This window comes from Babylonia areolata, chromosome 28 (assembly GCF_041734735.1).
Source record: "Babylonia areolata isolate BAREFJ2019XMU chromosome 28, ASM4173473v1, whole genome shotgun sequence".
Taxonomy (NCBI): Eukaryota; Metazoa; Mollusca; class Gastropoda; order Neogastropoda; family Buccinidae; genus Babylonia; species Babylonia areolata.
In genome coordinates, this window is record NC_134903.1 from 11,297,972 (window position 1) to 11,317,293 (window position 19,322).

Here is a 19,322-nt window from a genome sequence, read left to right on the forward strand (position 1 = left end):
TGACAGCGCGTAAGGGGTTGCCTATGTACCCCCCACCCCTTCTCAGACAACACAAACACAGAAACACAGAAGAGTTCAGCTCGTTGTTTTACTGTGGTCATGCAAAACAAGTATTCGTGACAAATCAAAGCACAGGCAATCAATAAATACCCCTCTCACCCCCGTCCAACCACAGCACAATTGTACTTCAGTCGCAGACAACTGCGGCACCAGCTCAGTTTAACGATGCTGGCAGAGTTTCACAGGACTAGAACTCCTCCCAATAGGTGCAGATTCGATGACTGGGGAAGGCCGGGGCGAGAGGGACAACGGGAAAGTGGAAAGGGCACGTTGGAAGTGTGGAGTGGGAGCGGGCGTGAGGAAAGTTTGGGAAGGACACAGTAGAAAGGGAACGAGGACCGTCCCAGAGTTGTCCTGGAGATCCGTCCAAGGCAGTGGCACGGAAGGGAGGGAAACACAGGAAAATCTGTCACCAGGTAAATAGGCACACCACTGGCCCACGGTGAAACACAGACCCACACAGACCCACACTGAAGAAGTAGGGGGTGACAAGGAAAACGCCCCACAACTTCACTGACGGCACCCAACAGCACACACGCTGGAACGGCGACCCGTCTCTCCTCAAAGCTCGGCATCAACAGCCAAGGGGAATCTCTCTCCCGAACGCTCGAAGGAGACAGGTGGAGAGGGAGAGAGGGGGGAGAGAATGGGGGAGAAGGGATGGAAAAGAGTTGTATGCAACGATCGCCAACGAGCCGTGACAGTCACCAACTGCGAGAGAAAGCGTGGGAATGCGAGAGAAAGCGTGGGAATGCGAGAAAGCGTGGGAATGCGAGAGAAAGCGTGGGAATGCGAGAAAGCGTGGGAGAAAAGCTGGGGAGTGCGAGAGGTCGTGCCGTTGTGGAGATAGCGTGGACTAACATCTCCAATGCCAGCAGCAAAGCGGGTGTCGGTCACACACACTGAGGAACGTTTGTACTGAAAGGAATGAAACAGGGGGTAGACTGTTTTACTCTGTGTTTCAGCCACAAGGGGGTGATACAGGAGGTATAGACCATGACTGTTTTGTGTCACAGGGGATCATACAGGGAGACGAGGACCTGCAGATGCTGGGGCCGGAGTTCGCCGAGGCCTACAAGGCCCGCACTGCGGACCCCTCTGATGACAGTCTGTGGGGGTAGACCAGCTGACCGTCTGCTTGGCTGTCTGGCTGACTGGCTGGCTGGTTGGTTGACTGCTGGTTGAAAGCTTTCTTGTTATTGGTGGGGTTTTTTTTTGTGTGTGTGTGTTGGTTGTATGCTTTGTTTACGCGTGGAATTTGTCGTTTGTGTGATAATTTAACCAATTCTGTATTCATGTATTTGTTTGTTTGTTTGTTTACTTCTTTGTTTGCTTATTCATTTAAATATCATTTGGGATTTCTTTCCGTGTTTCTTTGTTTATTTCAGTCAGTCAATCACTAATCTTTTATTGTTATGTTTTGAATGGTTATTGATTTATCCATCTGTTTATTTGTTTTAATGTTTATGTACTCATTCGTTCACTTGTTTATTCTTTCTCTCTTTCTTTCTTCCCTTCTTTCTTCTACTTTATTTTACACCAATCCGTTCTTTTGTTAATTCATTGAAATGCTTACTAATTTATCGATCTATTCATTTGCTGATTAAATTAAAAAAAAAAAATCTTTCTTTGTTAGTCTCTTTCTTTCTTTCTTCTACTCTTTTTTCATATTTTTTCTTCATTCATTCATTTATTAGTCCGCCCGCTTATTCTTTCTGTTAGTTATGTGCCTTTTCATTTATTGTTTTGTATGTTTTACATGTTTACTTGTAAACCTGTTCCTTTATCTATCGGTTACTTTATTCCATTCATTTCGTTTCTGTTCTTTTCGAAGTAGATCTGTCCATTCATTCAATGAATTTATTTTCTTATTTACTGATATTCTTTGTACTTTATCTAATGCGTCTTTTTTCTTTCTTTCTTTCTTTATCGATTTCATGGTTGTTTTTTTTTCTTTTTTTTTTTCTTGTTGATTATTTTACGTTTGTATTTACTCATCGACTGACTGACTGACTGAGTGACTGACTTGACTCAACTGAAAAGTACAGGTATTTATTTTGAGCAAAATTAAAGCAGCCGAAACAGTGGTGAACGAACAGCAAGTGAGACCGAGACAGTAAGGAAGAAGAAAAAAAAACAACAACCCCCCCCCCCCCCAAAAAAAAAAAAAAAACACCCCAAAAAACAACAACAACAAAAAAACCCAACAAAACAAAAACCGCGGCGGAATTTAACATTGATTGATTGATTGATATGGATACTTATACAGCGCCTATCCTAAGTCGGAGACCAAGTTCTAAGTGCTTTACAAACACGGGGTCATTTGCACAACAGGCTGCCTACCTGGGTAGAGCCGACTGACGGCTGACACTGGGCGCTTATCATTCGTTTCCTGTGTCATTCAATCAGATTTCAGACACGAACACATACACACTCAGACAGACATGTAACATTTTACGTGTATAAGCGTTTTTGTTTATTTACCCCGCCATGTAGGCAGCCATACTCTGTTTTTTAGGGGGTGTGCATGCTGGGTATGTTCTTGTTTCCATAACGCACCGAACGCTGACATGGGTTACAGGATCTTTAACGTGCGTATTTGATCTTCTGCATGCGAATACACACAAAGGGGTTTCAGGCACAAGCAGGTAAACACATATGTTGACCTGGGAGGTCGGAAAAATCTCCACCCTTTACCCACCAGGCGCCGTTACCGGGAGTCGAACCCTGGACCCTCAGATTGAAAGTCCAGTGCTTTAACCACTCGGCTATTGCGCAGTTTGTTTTTCGTTGGCGTGCTTGCATGTTTCTTGTTTGGTTGACTGGTTTCTGTCTATATGAAACTTTTCGTGTGTCAGCATGGGCTGCCTATTTATTTATTTATTTATTTATTATTATTATCATTATTATTATCTTATTTATTTATTTATTTTTTTAAACAAAACAAATCTCTGTGATCTTTCTGAAAAGACTGACTGTATCTTTTGGCACCACTTTTTGTTTTATACTGTTTTCAAAAGTGGTCTGTCTGTATCGTGGTTTCTGTGAAACACGTGGATCTCTTTTGATACTGTGATTTATTCTGTGAACACGATGATCTGTTTACATTACATATCGTGGGTGTTTTTTGTGTGTGTTTGTTTTCAATGATATACGCTGAACAGTGTAATATTGATATTGATATGAAACACGTGATCTGTCCAACATAATTATGCCTTGTCTTTCTTTTTCTCTTTCTTTCAGTCTGTCGTTCTTTCTTTCTGTCTGTCTGTCTGTCTGTCTATATCCGTCTTTCTTTCTTTCTTTCGTCCTTCCTTTCTTCTTTCTTTTCTGTCACACGATTAGCATCCCTCGATAACACTAGTCCAAGCAGCAGACAATGCGAAACTCCAAATAAAACAATTGCAACAAAAATTAAAGGTTAGTTTGCAGTTTTGACGCTTCTCAAATTAAGTCAACGTAACACTCCAAATGAAACAATTGCAACAAAATTAAAGGTTATTTTTCAGTTTTAACGCTGCTCAAATGAAATAAACGCAGTAAGAAAAAAAAGAAGAAAAAAAAAGGAACTTCACCCACCCACTTTAAACAATTCACCAGAAAATAAAGCGTTATAAAAAAACAGTGGTGCAGACCCCAAAGTCAGGACAATCACACAGATTCTACAAGTTCCCAGTAACACACTACACTGCCTCATGTGAACACAAACCAAATACTGACTGGACGTCGTTGACAGTTATACACGCTTGAAGGTTAAATCTTTCTGGCCTCTGCAGACCAACAAACTGCTCATGGAACCGACAACGTCACTCAGTTTACCACTGATGATTTTCAATGAAGTTCAGCATCATTCAGATTAAACTGTCTTCTACTTCTCTTTTGCTTATTCCCGATAATGAAATTATGTATTCTGTTCTCCACCAAACATGCAGTTTAGAATGACTAGATCTCATCTACTTCAAACAAGCAGTTTAAAAAAAAATAATCTCATCAACTTCAAACAAGCAGTTTGAAATAGATATCGTCAACTGTAAGCAAACAGTTAAAACAAAATCTTATCAGCTTCAAACAAGCAGTTTGAAATAGATCTCATCAACTTTAAGCAAACATTTTGGAACAGATCTCTGCTTCAAAATGCGTTCTGATCTTTTTCGTGGGTTATGCAAGGGACCCTAGATTATCGGCTTTTTTTCTCAAGCTGAGTAGCCACAATCACCTTGCAGTTTTTTATATATTTTTTATTTTATTTTATTTTATTTTATAAGAGGTGGTTACAGGAGGAGGGGGGATGGGTTTAGCAGTTAGTATCTACAGCAGAGTACTGTCAAGAGTGGTGCTGATGGAGTCTTGCTTCATCCAAGCTGAGGGTGTTTAAGTCCCCTGATGGCAGATAGACATGGAAGAAAGAAAGAAAGAAAGAGAGACAACAGCAAAACAAACAATGGAGAAGCGCCGGTACTCTGTGCTGCACTGGATCTGTTCCGAACTGCTTGCCGTGTCGGCACCGTGTTGTAACAGGCTACAGTATGATTGAACAGTTGTAAAGTGTAATTCAATTCAGTTCAGTTCAGTTCAATTCAAAAACACTTTATTGACCCACATAGATATTAACGTAACGACATAAAATTATAATTTCTGCACTGTTGTGCAGTGGCTTACACATATGGGTATTTGCAATACTCTGTCTTCTACCGAGCTTTGGAAAACTTCGTGATGGGCTGCCCGCGAGCGAGGATCGCCGTTCGCGCGGTGCTGGTGGCCGAATGACCAATGTCCAGCCTGTGCCATTGGGTGTCCAACCTCCCAGCATGCATCGCAGCCCCGTATATATTGAGCCTACATTGTAGGTTTTGGCGCTTTTTGCAATACCGTGTTGTAGCAGGCCACAGCATAATTACTGTTGTTTCATTTGAACTTGACCACGGTGGGTCTTCTGAAGCTTTGTGAGCCAAGCTTTCTTTATTCCCTTCTACTGTAGGGTTGATCAGCCAAGGTCTTTCCAGCATGGAGCAAACCATCCGAATGACAGCGCAAAACATTACAGTACACTGCAACACGGTGCAATACAACGCAATTCATTATGGCATACAGTACAATACAGTACAAGGTGAGCTATTTGGAATCGGCATACCTTTCATAGCACATTGATAATTGGAGCATCTGCAATATGAGTGGAGTGATGGCCTAGAGGTAACGCGTCCGCCTATGAAGCGGGAGAATCTGAACGCGCTGGTTCGAATCACGGCTCAGCCGCCGATATTTTCTCCCCTTCCACTAGACCTTGAGTGGTGGTCTGGACGTTAGTCATTCGGATGAGACGATAAACGATAAACCGAGGGCCCATGTGCAGCATGCACTTAGTGCATGTAAAAGAACCCACGACAACAAAAGGGGTGTTCCTGGCAAAATTCTGTAGAAAAATGCACTTCGATAGGAAAAACAAATGCAACTGCACGCAGGAAAAAATACAAAAAAATGGGTGGTGCTGGGGAGAGCAGCCCGAATTTCACACAGAGAAATCTGCTGTGCTAAAAAGAAACACAAATTATAAAAAAAAAGAAAGAAAAAAAGAGAGAGACGCTGCAACCAAGCCGGACACCGGTCGGAGGGAAATGGCCATACATTTTGTTCGCAGTTTCAATCCCGGAAAGAGTTATATTCCTACAGAAAAAAAAATAGACAACGATCTAAGGGAAATAGTCCCACATTATGTTCGATATGATAATTTATCGAGGGAACACGCACACACACACACACACACACACACACACACACACACACAACTCCCCAAACCCCACCCCCATCCTCATAACCCCCGCACTCTCCCCCTCCCCCCACAGCCCTTCCCCAAGAAAAAAGAATAGCACCAAACAACAACAGCACCAATAACAACGACCAAAACGAACGCTTTTGATCAGCCACACTGACGGGCGCCATAGCCGAATGGTTAAAGCGTTGGATTTTCGATCTGAGGGTCCCCGGTTCGAATCACGGTGACGGCGCCTGGTAAAGGGTGGAGATTTTTACGATCTCCCAGGTCAACATATGTGCAGACCTGCTAGTGCCTGAACACCCCTCGTGTGTATACGCAAGCATAAAATCAAATACGCACTTTAAAGATCCTGTAATCCATGTCAACGTTCGGTGGGTTATCGAAACAAGAACATACCCAACATGCACGCCCCCGAAAGCGGAGTATGGCTGTCTACATGGCGGGGTAAAAACGGTCATACACGTAAAACGCCCACTCGCGTATATACGAGTGAACATGGGAGTTGAAGACCACGAACGCAGAAGAAGAATAAGAGGATCAGCCACACAAACACACGAGCCAACTATGAGCCCATGTTCCCCCAGCAGATTAAGTAGCCAACAGTGTCCCCAATTTGACCACATTCACAATAACACTAACCCACAAGAAATTAAGTAGAAAAGCGTGTTTTTTAAACTCCGACCAACTGAATTCTCTGCCATCTGGTATCAGTACGTAAATCGGCTCAGAGGAAATCCGTGATTCCATTTTTTTTTCTCGTTTGGAATCTTGTTTCAGTTAGCAAAAGCAGTACATTTTAACAAACTAGTGTTTCTGTTGCGTTATCCATGTTGTTGACCTTGCACATTTATCTTGCTTATTTTGTGTACTGTACTTAGAACACCTTTATGAACATTTAATTACAAATGATTTGAATATCCTCTTCGCCTTGTACTTACACTGTTGGAAAACCTGTATCATTTTTGCTTTATTGTATGCATAGTTATAATATATGTATATTTATGACCATAGGTTTATTCCATCGTATTACAGAAATAATGTCAAAAGAAAGGGAATACTTCTCATGAAACATCACTCTTAAGAGAAGGAGGAGGGTGGTGGGGGTGTAAGTGAGAGAAATCGTGGGATTGCGAGAAATCGTGGCAACCCATGGCAGCAACCCAAAGTTGGTCAGTTTTAGCCGGACTGGGGCCAGTTCGCTTGCTGGACACTGAAGTTGTCTTTGCAGTTCGCATAATTAGCGGGGTTACCCAACAGCGAGTTTTCACTTGCCCGCGGTGACAGTTAAGCTGACCATCCTCTGTGTGTGTGTGTGTGTGTGTGTGTGTGTGTGTGTGTGTGTGTGTGTGTGCCTTCACAGCAAGTTTGCGCTACGTGTCACTGCACTGATTTCCTGTACTAAACCACAGGAAAAGGCTTCTGCTTTCATTATGCCACTGTCTGCAAGGGAACCCGCTAATCTACTTATCCTTATAATCCCTAATTCTATTCCTACACCCTTATCCCCCTATCTCTACCTATCGCTAATCCAACTCTGCCCTAACCCCGAAACCATCACACACACACACACACACACACACACACACACACACACACACACACATCGTCAGCTGAAAGTTAAGGCGGTAATAATACAACCACATCATGAAAAACACACTTTTACAAACGACGCCACTTAGCGGTGATATCGTGTTCATCAAAAAACAACATTAAAAAAATATTTTTTTTGCTTTTTAAGTAGCATGACGTTCTTGTCGTGTTGAAGAACTTTATGACCAGTCAGGTCAGGTCAGGTCAGGTCAGGTCAGGAGAGGTCACTTAACGAGAACACGAAGTAGATATAGAGGGCAGGCGACAGACGGTGTTGTTTTTAGCAGGCAGCCAGACAGACCGAAAGAAAGAAAGGGAAAACATATTGCCCGCACAGTAAAACAGAAGGCAAGGTAAGAGACAGAGAGACAATCAGAAAAACACATATACACAAGGGCATTTAAATGAATAAACAGATAAATTGATGTATATAGAGATAGACAAGGAGACAGAGAGATAGACTGGTAGGTAGGTAGGGATAGATAGATAGATAGATAGATAGACAGACAGACACAACAAGCGGCCAGGCAGTGGGAAAGTAAGAAATACGAACGAACGAACGAACGAAAATGTTTTAATGAACTTTGGCCGTGGACCACAATTCAAAACCAGGGGACTGGGGGTGGGCATGGGAAGGGGTATTATAACACTTGAATAGATGACACAATATCATAATGTTCACGGACTTGACATTAATTCTACTTAATTAGGTCTGAGTATATGATTTCTCCTTTTGATCGCATGGAAAATGAATTTTGATACATGGCAATTCTCTGCTTGTTGTTTGATCGGAGAAGTGAACAAAGAGACATGTTTAAACAGTCTTGAAGATTTTTTTTCCGTAAATCAATATATACAGAACAAACAAACAACAAATGGTATTCATCTTCTAGTTCACCTTGACAAAAAGGACAATGCTTTAAAACATCATTTTCAGTGTACATATTAACATTATTATTTAAAGGAAGCACATTAAATCTGGCCTGAGACAACGCCACTCTGAAACAATATTCATCAGCATTTGTTATGTATTTTTCTTTTTTCAAATATAACTTTGAATGATCTGTAGCATGAATATCTGTCTCTATCACTAATAGTACCCGACCATTCTTGAATGAAGATATCTATAAGTCTTTGGTTGAAAGTAATAAGAAATCCTTTCACATCACCAAAGTCTTGTTGATACCACACAAAATTAAAACCTGTTGTACATAATATTTCTCTAACTTGAGAAACCCAACACTGTTTTCCATTTAAATCTAATCCAAGCAACATTTGATAAGCCATGTATGGCAGTCTATTTTGATCCATCTGCAGTATTCTAAACCAGTACCTTATAACATTTAAAAACGAGTTTACAAATAACGGATATCTACCAAGATCACCATAAACCACTTTGGTGTTTTCACTGGCACTCCCAAGAATCGCTTACATGCTAATAAATGAATTTTTTTCTATATTCTCTAGTCTTTTCATATCCCAAATTTCAGATACATACAACAGAACAGGTTGTACCTTTACATCAAATATTTTGAAAAATACTGCATATGACATTTCTTTATACTTTTGAAAAGCCTTCACAAGAAAGTAAGAGATAGAGAAACAGACAAAAGAACAACAATAATGATAATAATGTACATTCATATATCGCCCTTTCTCTCTTAGAGCTCAGGGCGCTTTACATGAAAGAAAAATATTACAAGTTACATAAAACATTCATGACCACTCTTTCTCAAAAACCCCTCCCCACCCCCCTCCCCCCCCCCCCCCCCCAATCACACTCTCCCCCTCCCACTCTACACACATCCAAAGTGAGCTGACATGGGTGGTGTTGGAGAACAATGAAGCTGAGAGTGCTTATAGATAGGTTTTAAAAAGAGGAGTTTTTAGTGATGAGCGAAAAGCAGAAATAGAATCAGATGCACGGATATGATGAGAAAGGTTGTTCCAGATGTGAGGAGCAGCAAAGAAGAAAGAACGTTCACCATAGGTTCTTGTATTGACATGAGAAAGTTTTAAAAGGTAAAAGTCAGAGGAAGAGCGGAGATTTCTTGAGGGAGTGTAAACATTGATAAAGTCAGAAAGATATGTAGGTAGTAGAACAAGTATAGATAGACAGATAAACAGACACAAACTAAGTAGCATAACAAGCAGTCGGACAGAGGAGAAGTAAAAGATAGAGAAACAGACAAAAGATCGATTATAGATGGATAGATAGACAAACAGACAGACTGACTAACACATAAACAGGCAGAGTGACAGACATGCCAAACAAATACAGGGCACGTTAGAGACAGACAGACAGACAGACAGAGAGTGAGACAAATCAGGAACAGTTAAACAGAGAGACAAACAGATGGGTGAAAAAGCCGATTGCTGAAAGAAGGCTCCACAGGGCCACTATTTGTATTTTGTATTTATATTTGTATTTGTATTTGTTTTTATCACAACAGATTTCTCTGTGTGAAATTCGGGCTGCTCTCCCCAGGGAGAGCGCGTCGCTGCACTACAGCGCCACCCATTTTTTTTGCATTTTTTCCTGCGTGCAGTTTTATTTGTTTTTCCTATCGAAGTGGATTTTTCTACAGAATTTTGCCAGGAACAACCCTTTTGTTGCCGTGGGTTCTTTTACGTGCGCTAAAGTGCATGCTAGCTCACAGGACCTCGGTTTATCATCTCATGCGAATGACTAGCGTCCAGACCACCACTCAAGGTCTCGTGGAGGGGGAGAAAATATCGGCGGCTGAGCCGTGATTCGAACCAGCGCGCTCAGATTCTCTCCAAAAGGGGTTTTAACTGAATTAACACAACCAAAGTATTCAAACATTGGGACTCGGTTTTCAATTTTATCTTGGAATTCTTGAATATTGAAAAACATTTCATCCCCTTTCACGATGTCTTTCACATAATAAACATTTTTTTAAATTTGTTATTAAAAAACAAAGGTTCCATCAAAATATCTCGCTTAACATGTATATCACTTTTGTCATAAAATTCTGAGTAGCTACGAAACACATCTTTCCAAAAGGGGTTTATTATACGTCCTCCAATTGTAAGAACTATTGGGCAATACTCTTGTAACATTTCAACTTCTGGACATTCTTTTGCTAATATAGTTTTCCATTGTGGACGATTACGACATATTGTAGCATTTTTTCAACCATGTGAGTTTTAAAGATTTTATGAATGATAGAATATGTGGATTATTTATACCCCCGTTTTGTACACTGTGCACTGCCACTGATCTTTTAACTTTGTCCATTTTTTTTTTTATCCCATACAAAATTACACACATTTTTTGCAATTCTTAAATACTGTTATCTCGTGGATTTGGAAGCATAATCCATAAGTAAATTAATTTTGACAAGATAATCGACTTAAGAGCTACACTTCCTAGAGGTGTAATTGGTATATTCACAGTTTTGTCTGGATCCATGCGCTGGGGAAAAAAAACAACAAACGATATGATAAGAACTGGTGGTGATCCATGTACTTGGACGTAACTGCCTGTGTGCGATCGTGCGTTATGTCACATAAATTATGCGTGAGAGTGAATGCATTCGTGCGTACACGCGCGTATTTCTTGTCTGCTTATATAATTATGTATGTATGTATGTATGTCCTAGTAAGGTCAACCGCCACCCAACCCCCAGCCCCAGCCCCCCCCCCCCAAAAAAAAAAAAACCCAAACAAACCCCAAACCAAACCAAACCAAACCAAAACAACAACAACAAAAACAAACGAAAACAACAACTAGCCCCCCCCGCCCCCCCCCCCCCCCCCTCACCCCCCAAAAAACCCCAACAAAACAAAACAACAACAACAAAAACAAACAAACAAACAAACAACCCCCCCCCCAAAAAAAAAAAAAAACAAAAACAAAAAAAACAACAACAAAAAAACAACCCAAAAAACAACAACAACCCAAAACAACAACATACAAACCAAAAACAAACCACACACACACACACACACACACACACACACGTATCGTCATACGCAACAGAGTGTAAAGAGATGTGGTTTATTCTTTCCTCTTACGTACAAGTGTTGTATTATTAATTTTGTGTGTGTGTGTGTGTCACGCATGAAATATTCCTGTCCGCTGCACACAGACAAAGAGTTCGTTGTAAAGGGGGAGACAGCGCGAGCCATTAATCAACCAAACGGGACGAACGAGTCGTGAAGTTATTTAAAACTTGAGTTTCCTTCAGACTAACCTTAGAGTTAACACGCAGAGACTTCATCTTAGTTCTCTAACATTTTATTTAAAAAAAAAAAAATTTTTTTAGAGGGAAGAACGTAACAGATGAAAATAGCGAGTGCCACTTACAGGGCCGACAATTCTATACAATTACGCAAGAGTTCTTGACCCTCCTGAACCTCGATTCAGTTTCTGAACGAGACCGTGGAATGTTGTTTAAATGCTCAGCGAAAATCTCAGTTTTTGACGTTGTGTCTGTTATTTAGATCTATGGTCAAAAATCAACATTATCCAGGACAGCTGTGCTGGCTGGTCCGAATATTAAATGAATCTAACGTTTGACCTCGCAAGTGCTAATTCACTTCAGCCCCTAAGGGTCTTCTTGTTGTTGTCGATATTGTGCATGTAGGTGGGTAGGTATTTTCGTTTGTTGCTATTAACGGGTATATATATATATATATATATATATATATATATATATATATACAACGATTACACTCTTTTTTTTCTAAATAACGATTAGATAAGCAAGAATAGAAATCATTCCGAACATTACCTTTGGGGAAACGTTTACTACACAAAATTATTTTTGTTTCAACTGCACAGCAGTCAAAATTCCACGCTTCTTCATACTCCCCCCCCCTCTGTGTATGTGTGTCTCTCTCTGTGCCCTTCTCTGTCTCTCTCTCTGTCTCTCTCTCTGTCTGTCTCTGTCCTTCTCTGTCTCTATCTAACTGTCTGTGCGTCTCTATGTCTTTCTTTCTCCTATCTCTTTCTGTCTCTGTCCCTGTTTCTCTCTGTCTGTCGCTGTCTCTCTTCTCTCTGTGTCTGTCTGTCTGCCTGTCTTTGTCTCTCCACTCCCTCTCTCTCCTTCTGTCTCTCTCTCTCTGTCTTTATCTGTCTGTCTCTGTCCCTCTTCTCTCTCTCTCTGTGTGTCTCTGTGTCTCGATCTCCTCTTTCTTTCTCTCTGGCTTTCTCTTTGACTGTCTGTCTGTCTGTCTGTCTGTCTCTCTCTCTCTCCACACACACACACACACACACACACACACATATATATATATATATATATATATATATAGAGAGAGAGAGAGAGAGAGAGAGAGAGAGTGAGAGAGAGAGAAACCACACACACACACACATATATATATATATATATATATATGTATATATATATATTTGTGTGTGTGTGTGTGTGTGTGTGTGTGTGTGTGTGTGTGTAATTCTCTCTCTCTCTCTACCCTGGTTCTTGGACCCTAAAATGGACCCTAAAAGAAATTTCAAAAACCACACAGTGCACTAAGAGTGTCATGGGTGTCAGACGAACGAACAGGATACAAGTCATCATCCATCATGTTCAGTGAAAGTTGTCTGCCAGTTAACGTGCTCGTGGTTTCATGGATGGAGCTGAGTCATTCTCTTCCTCTGGGGGTTTCCTTTGCATCGCAGTCTGCAGCTGCTGGAAAAGTTACCATCACTAACTGAGGACGCGTACATCAGCTGAGAACGTACATACACATTGACGTGACATAACAATCTGTTGAGAAAGTGCCCATTGACGTAATAACCCCCCACCCCCCACCCCCGGTTGAAAACGTACCCGTTGACATACAGACACTCGCGCTCGCGAACACACACAGCATACATGGATACATACGTTCAGACACACACACACACACATATATATATATATGTATATATAAATAAATATATGTATATATATGTGTGTATGTGGTGTGTGTGTGTGTGTGTGTGTGTGTGTGTTGAGAGATAGATAAATAGATAGAGATATATAGATAGATAGAGAGAGAGAGAGAGAGAGAGAGAGAGAGAGATGGTTTATTCATGTATTGACCAAGGCACCTTATGAAGGGGAATGTGAACATGATTTTACAAACATTACATCACGATAAATGTGAGCACCAATATACAAAGTCAAACAAAGATAAAGAAAGTTAAAAAAAAAGAAGTTATAACTGCATTACAGTTCAGTGTATAGAACAATAAAGAAAGTAAAAACAACAACAACCACACATTAAGAGAGAAAGAGAGAGAGAAACACACACACACTCATACACAAACATACACACATGCACGCACACACACGCACACACACACACATACATACATGTACGTACACACACACATACATACATACATGTACGTACACACACACACACACACACACACACACACACACACACACACACATTAAACGAGAGAGAGAGAGAAACACGCACATAAACATACACACATGCACACACACACACACATATACATACATACATACATATATACATGTACGTACACGCACGCACACACACACACACACACACACACATACATACATACATACATACATTAAAAGAGAGAGAGATAGAGAGAGAGAAACACACACATTCATACACAAACACACACACATGCACACACACACATACATACATTCATGCATACATACAAACATGTACGTACACACACACACACACACATACATACATACATACATACATTAAAAGAGAGAGAGGGAGACAGACAGACAGACACGCAAACAGACAAGCATTCCAAGACAGGAGGTGGACAAACTAACAGAAAACGAAGACAGAAGAAAAGTGAATAAAAAAAGAAAAAAAAGAAACAAGACAAAACAAAACAAGAAATAAATGAATAAATAAATAAAGGAAGGAGGAGCCAGACTTGTCTCCCTTCTCATTATTCCCTGTAACCCCCCCCCCACCCCCCTACCCCCGACCCCAAATCCCCTCAACCCGTTCCTCCACCCCAACTATACATCAATGAAAAAAAAAAAAAAAAAAAAAAAGCCTCCCGTCTCTCACTTCAAGCCGACAAAGAACAATTGTCAATTGTGTACGTAACTGTTTATCTGTTTTTATTTTTGGTCTCTCTTCTTTTGACAACGAAAGTGTTTCTAAATCCACGGTACTTTCGGGCCAAGCCTAGGAAATGACTTGCGTGATTTGTAACACGCATGACGATTGGCTGTCTCTGGCGACAGCGGACTCTGTGTGTGGACTGGTGGTTTTGACACTCTTTTGTTGTGGGAGTTCTGTTCAGTCGGAGGTTACTGCTGGAAGATTTGTAAAAATAAGGTTAACCAAATTATTCTTACATCGACTATGTTTTGTTGTTGTTATTGTTGTTGTTTAGGTTGTTTGTATTTGCTTGTTTGTTTGTTGTTGTTGTTTTTGGAAGTAAAAAGGTTTAACATTTTAGAATCCATTTGTGCACGCTTCACCAATTATCAAAATATGCGCGCACTGTGTGTGTGTGTGTGTGTGTGTGTGTGTGTGATTATTGCATTCTATCACCACCACCACCATCACAATGCAGCGATGAACGAAGCATTTCTTTAAACTCGAATTTTACACGGACTGTACCAGACGTGCCTCAACCGGTCTTTTCAGCAATATTTCATGTTTTTCCCCCACTGGTTTTAATAAAGAAGAAGCAGGGGGAACCGAGGGATTTTTTAGGATTTTCAGCCTCTGCTGTCAACTGGGCTAGCTGATGATGGAGTCTCCCGTCGGACCGACGGATGAATAGGCAGGCAGGCTTATCTCTCGGTGTGTGTCTTCATATGGGAGAAGAGGCCGATTCTGGATTCAGGGCTAGCTATAACATAAGTAACATGACTTTGATCTGATTCTAGCAGTGTCGGAGTCAGCAAAACAAAATTGAAACCAGTAAAGGAGAGAGAGAGAGAGAGAGAGAGGAAGACAGGATGGGTGGGTATATAGCCGCTGACATCACCTTCTTTCTTCGCGCTTCTCTTCATTTCTATTCCGGGAACGTCCACCTTCCTTCCCCTTCAAGCCGTAACGCGCCCTTCCAAACAACAGGCGGCCTGTGTGTCCTTTCGTCCTTCGAGAAAACCTTCATCTTCCTTCCCCTTCTTCCTTCTTCTTCTACTTCGTCTTCTTCTTCTCCACTTCATTTGCATCGGAAACAAAGAGAAGCCCAAGACCTTTTTTCCTTCTCTCCCCTCCCACTCCTTCCACACCGCCTCTTATCTTTCACAGTGTAGAGGGCGGAAACAGAAAAGCCGAGCCTGAGAGTCGGAAACTGCCGAGTTTTGCCGAGGAGCGAAAACCTCGTGAGAGTCTCCGCCTTCTCGCCGTTGGCTTTTTAGGATTTTCGCCTGTAGAGGGGTCAAGAAGGTCCACAGTTGCTCCATTCCCTTCCTCCTAGAGCTCATCACCAGGGCGGCTGAACATGTTGGCTGGACGTTGCGTTTCCCTTCTCCTGGTGATGGTGATGACGGTGATGGTGGTGAGTCAGGTCAAGGCTCAGGTACCCCACAGTCACCACCACCACGCACCCCCACCACCCCATCATCACCCACCACCACCGCCACCCGGCCCGGCACCCATGCATTCAGGACCGGGTGGAATGCCACCTGGACCCCCGCCGCCTCCTCCTGGTGGAATGCCACCCGGGCCCCCGCCACCCTCGGCCAGAATGCCACCCGGGCCCCCGCCTCCCCCACCCGGGATGTCGCCCATGGGTAGCGCCTTCTCGCAGGTGCAGAGCAGCCACTGTCGGTACCTGGTGGACGCCCCATCCCCGTGGGGTACCAACGCCAGTCCCTTCAAGCTCTTCACCAGGTCCCACTCTGGGGAGATCCGCAGAGGCCACCCGGTGGAAGGTGAGCACAGAGCCGGGTGGACTGGGTGTGGGTGGGGTGGGTTGGGGTGGGGTGTGTGGATGGAAAGATGCTTGAATGAACGTTTAAAATCTTTATCCTTGACTAATCAAGTCCTTTTTTTTTTTTTATCTTGAATCTTGTAGATGTTGTGGAACACGGAAAGAGTATGATAAGTGAAAAAAAGAAATATAGAGGTGATGGTGGGGGTGGGATGAGGCCAGGAATCAGATGGGGTGGGTGAATGAGGTGGATGTGTGGTGTGCCTGGATGGATAGATGATAGAATGAATTTGTAGATGTGCTATTTTCTGTTGTGTAAAATGGAGAGAAAAAAAGTATAAATGATGGAAAAAAATGGAGTTGAACAGGCCAGGAAGATGGGGTGGGTGAATGGGGTGGGTGGAAGGATAGATGCTTGGATGAATTTCCCGGTGTGTTAATTTCTGTTGTGTAAAGTGGAAAGTGTAAAAAAAATAAATGAAAGAAAAAAAGACAGGGCCAGGTGAATGTGGGTAGGGTGGATGGGGTGTGGGTGGATGGATAGATGTATGAATGAATTTGTAGATTTTTTTTTCTGTTGTATAAAATGGAAAGAGTAATGTGCTATTTTCTGTTGTGTAAAATGGAAAAAGTAATGTATTTGTATTCGTATTTCTTTTTATCACAACAGATTTCTTTGTGTGAAATTCGGGCTGCTCTCCTCAGGGAGAGCGCGTCGCTATATTACGGCGCCACCCATTTTTTGGTATTTTTTCCTGCGTGCAGTTTTATTTATTTTTCCTATCCAAGTGGATTTTTCTACAGAATTTTGCCAGGAACCACCCTTTTGTTGCCGTGGGTTCTTTTACGTGCGCTAAGCGCATGCTGGACACGGGACCTCGGTTTATCATCTCATCCGAATGACTAGCGTCCAGACAACCACTCAAGGTCTAGTGGAGGGGGAGAAAATATCGGCGGCTGAGCCGTGATTCGAACCAGCGCGTTCTGATTCTCTCGCTTCCAAGGCGGACGTGCTACCTCTAGGCCATCACTCCACAATGCTCAGTCATGTCCAACTATGACCATCAGAACAGCAGAGAAGGCAGCTGCTGTCACGACTGTCTGGGCTAGAATTTGATCATTGTGGAGTATTGCCCCAAGTTACATCCCCACACTCTCTCGGCCAACAGGGCTTTCGGACAAAAGGCGTTGGGGATAGTCAGTCGTGTCCGACTATTACCACCAGAACAGCAGAATAGATAACTGTGTCCCGACTATCTGGGCTAGACTTTGATCATTGTGGAGTATTGCCCTGAGTTACATCCCCACACTCTCTCGACCAAGACGGCTTTCGGACAGCAGGCGATGGGGTCGGCCCTCAAGGGTCAACTTGCCCCAAAGGCTGTAGCACTAAAAGCCAGTGCAATCTTGCCTGCAAGTTTTAGAGTCATAGTTCTTCGCAAAAGACTAAGCTGTACACGAATTCCCATTGCAGTAGAGAAACCACTGATTGTACAGCTCTCACTTTGCTTTTGGCACACATGTAAACATTTGTCAATCTCTGAAAGAAGTCGAGAGTTGAGCCAGGTATAGATGCATGAATGATTTTGTGTATGTGTTATTTTCTGTTATGTGAACTGAATAGATAATTAAAAAATAAAGAACAAAAAATGACATCTGCTAAGAATGAAAATAAAAGAGAGAGCTACATGGGTGGATGGATGGTGGGTGTGTTAGTGGTGAGGGAGGGTTGGTGTGGTGTGTAAGCATGCATGCACGCGTGTGTGTGTTTTAAATTTTATAGATTTACTGGATTGCTGCTTGTTGATTTTGTCTTTCCTTCTTTACTAGTCTGTTCAGTAATTTTGTAATTTTACTTTCTTCTTTTTATCTTTCTTTCTTTTTTTTTTTTTTATCTGCCCTTTTCATTTCTTTGTTTGCTTCTGTCATTGTTTTCTTCTTTTCTTTCTTTTTTTTTTTTTCATCACTCCGTCATGTTTTACAATCCGTTTTACTTTTATCTTTTTATCTTTTCTTTTTCTCTTTTTCATGATTTTCTTATTTTTTTGTTTTCTATATTTCTGTTTTGTCAGTCATTCTGTTTCCACATTTTTTTTTTTAACTGCGTTCACTCGTATATACACAAGTGGGCTTTTATGTGTATGACCGTTTTTAACCCCGCCATGAAGGCAGCCATACTCCGCTTTCGGGGGTGTACATGCTGTGTATATTCTTGTTTCCATAACCCAACCGAACGCTGACATGGATTGTGAGATCTTTAACTGCGTATTTGATCTTCTGCTTGCGTATACACATAAAAGGGGTTCAGGCACAAGCAGGTCTGCACATACGTTAACCTGGGAGATCGGAGAAATCTCCACACTTTACCCACCAGGCGCCGTTATCGAGATTCGAACCCGGGACCCTCAGATTGAAAGTCCAACGCTTTAACCACTCGGCTGTTGCGCCCGTCGGATAAGCGTCTTGTTGATTGAATTAACCATTCTGCCGCCGGGAATAGATGACCTGGTTAACAGCAGATGTGTGCATACGCATGAGAGAGAGAGAGAGAGAGAGAGAGAGAGAGAGAGAGGGTTGGGGGTGGGGGGCGCGGGGTGGAGGGGTGGCGGTGGTAAGAAAATAGAATAATGAGCAACCTATCATTGGAATCAAAGAACTCTGTGATTGATCAAGTTTCCAGATTGTATATGCCAAAATGATAATTTCAAAACGATCCACCAGCTGATAAGAAGATCCATCTGCAGTGGTAGCGGATCATTCAGCAGAAAATGGAAAACGATCGAAATGCTGCAAGTTATTCATCTCAACTATTGATTGAAAAACATCCGATAACTGGTGGCGTTGTGTTTATTTCTTAGTTGTCTGCTGATCTCATTTTTTGAGAATTATAAGTGAATTTGGCTGAAATTCACAGTTTAAAGATTTCCTTGCCACCTTTAATTCTGAATGTATATTTGACAAATCATTCAACTTACTGTCATATCTTCCGTGTGTCTAGCAAGACAGTGGATGATAAGCACTCCAAAATTTTGCAGA

At 41.9% G+C, this 19,322-nt stretch overlaps 1 protein-coding gene across 4 annotated transcripts in view; it reads left to right on the forward strand.

Moving 5' to 3' along the window:
* The first annotated feature begins 15,407 nt into the window (after positions 1-15,407).
* Positions 15,408-19,322, forward strand: part of LOC143301834 (uncharacterized) — a 31,798-nt gene continuing 27,883 nt past the window's right edge. For all 4 annotated transcript variants that reach the window (XM_076616243.1, XM_076616244.1, XM_076616248.1 and 1 more), the window contains exon 1: positions 15,408-16,287. In XM_076616243.1, coding sequence (XP_076472358.1) covers positions 15,855-16,287 — 433 coding nt within the window. In that variant the 5' untranslated portion in view covers positions 15,408-15,854. The remainder of the gene's footprint in view (positions 16,288-19,322) is intronic.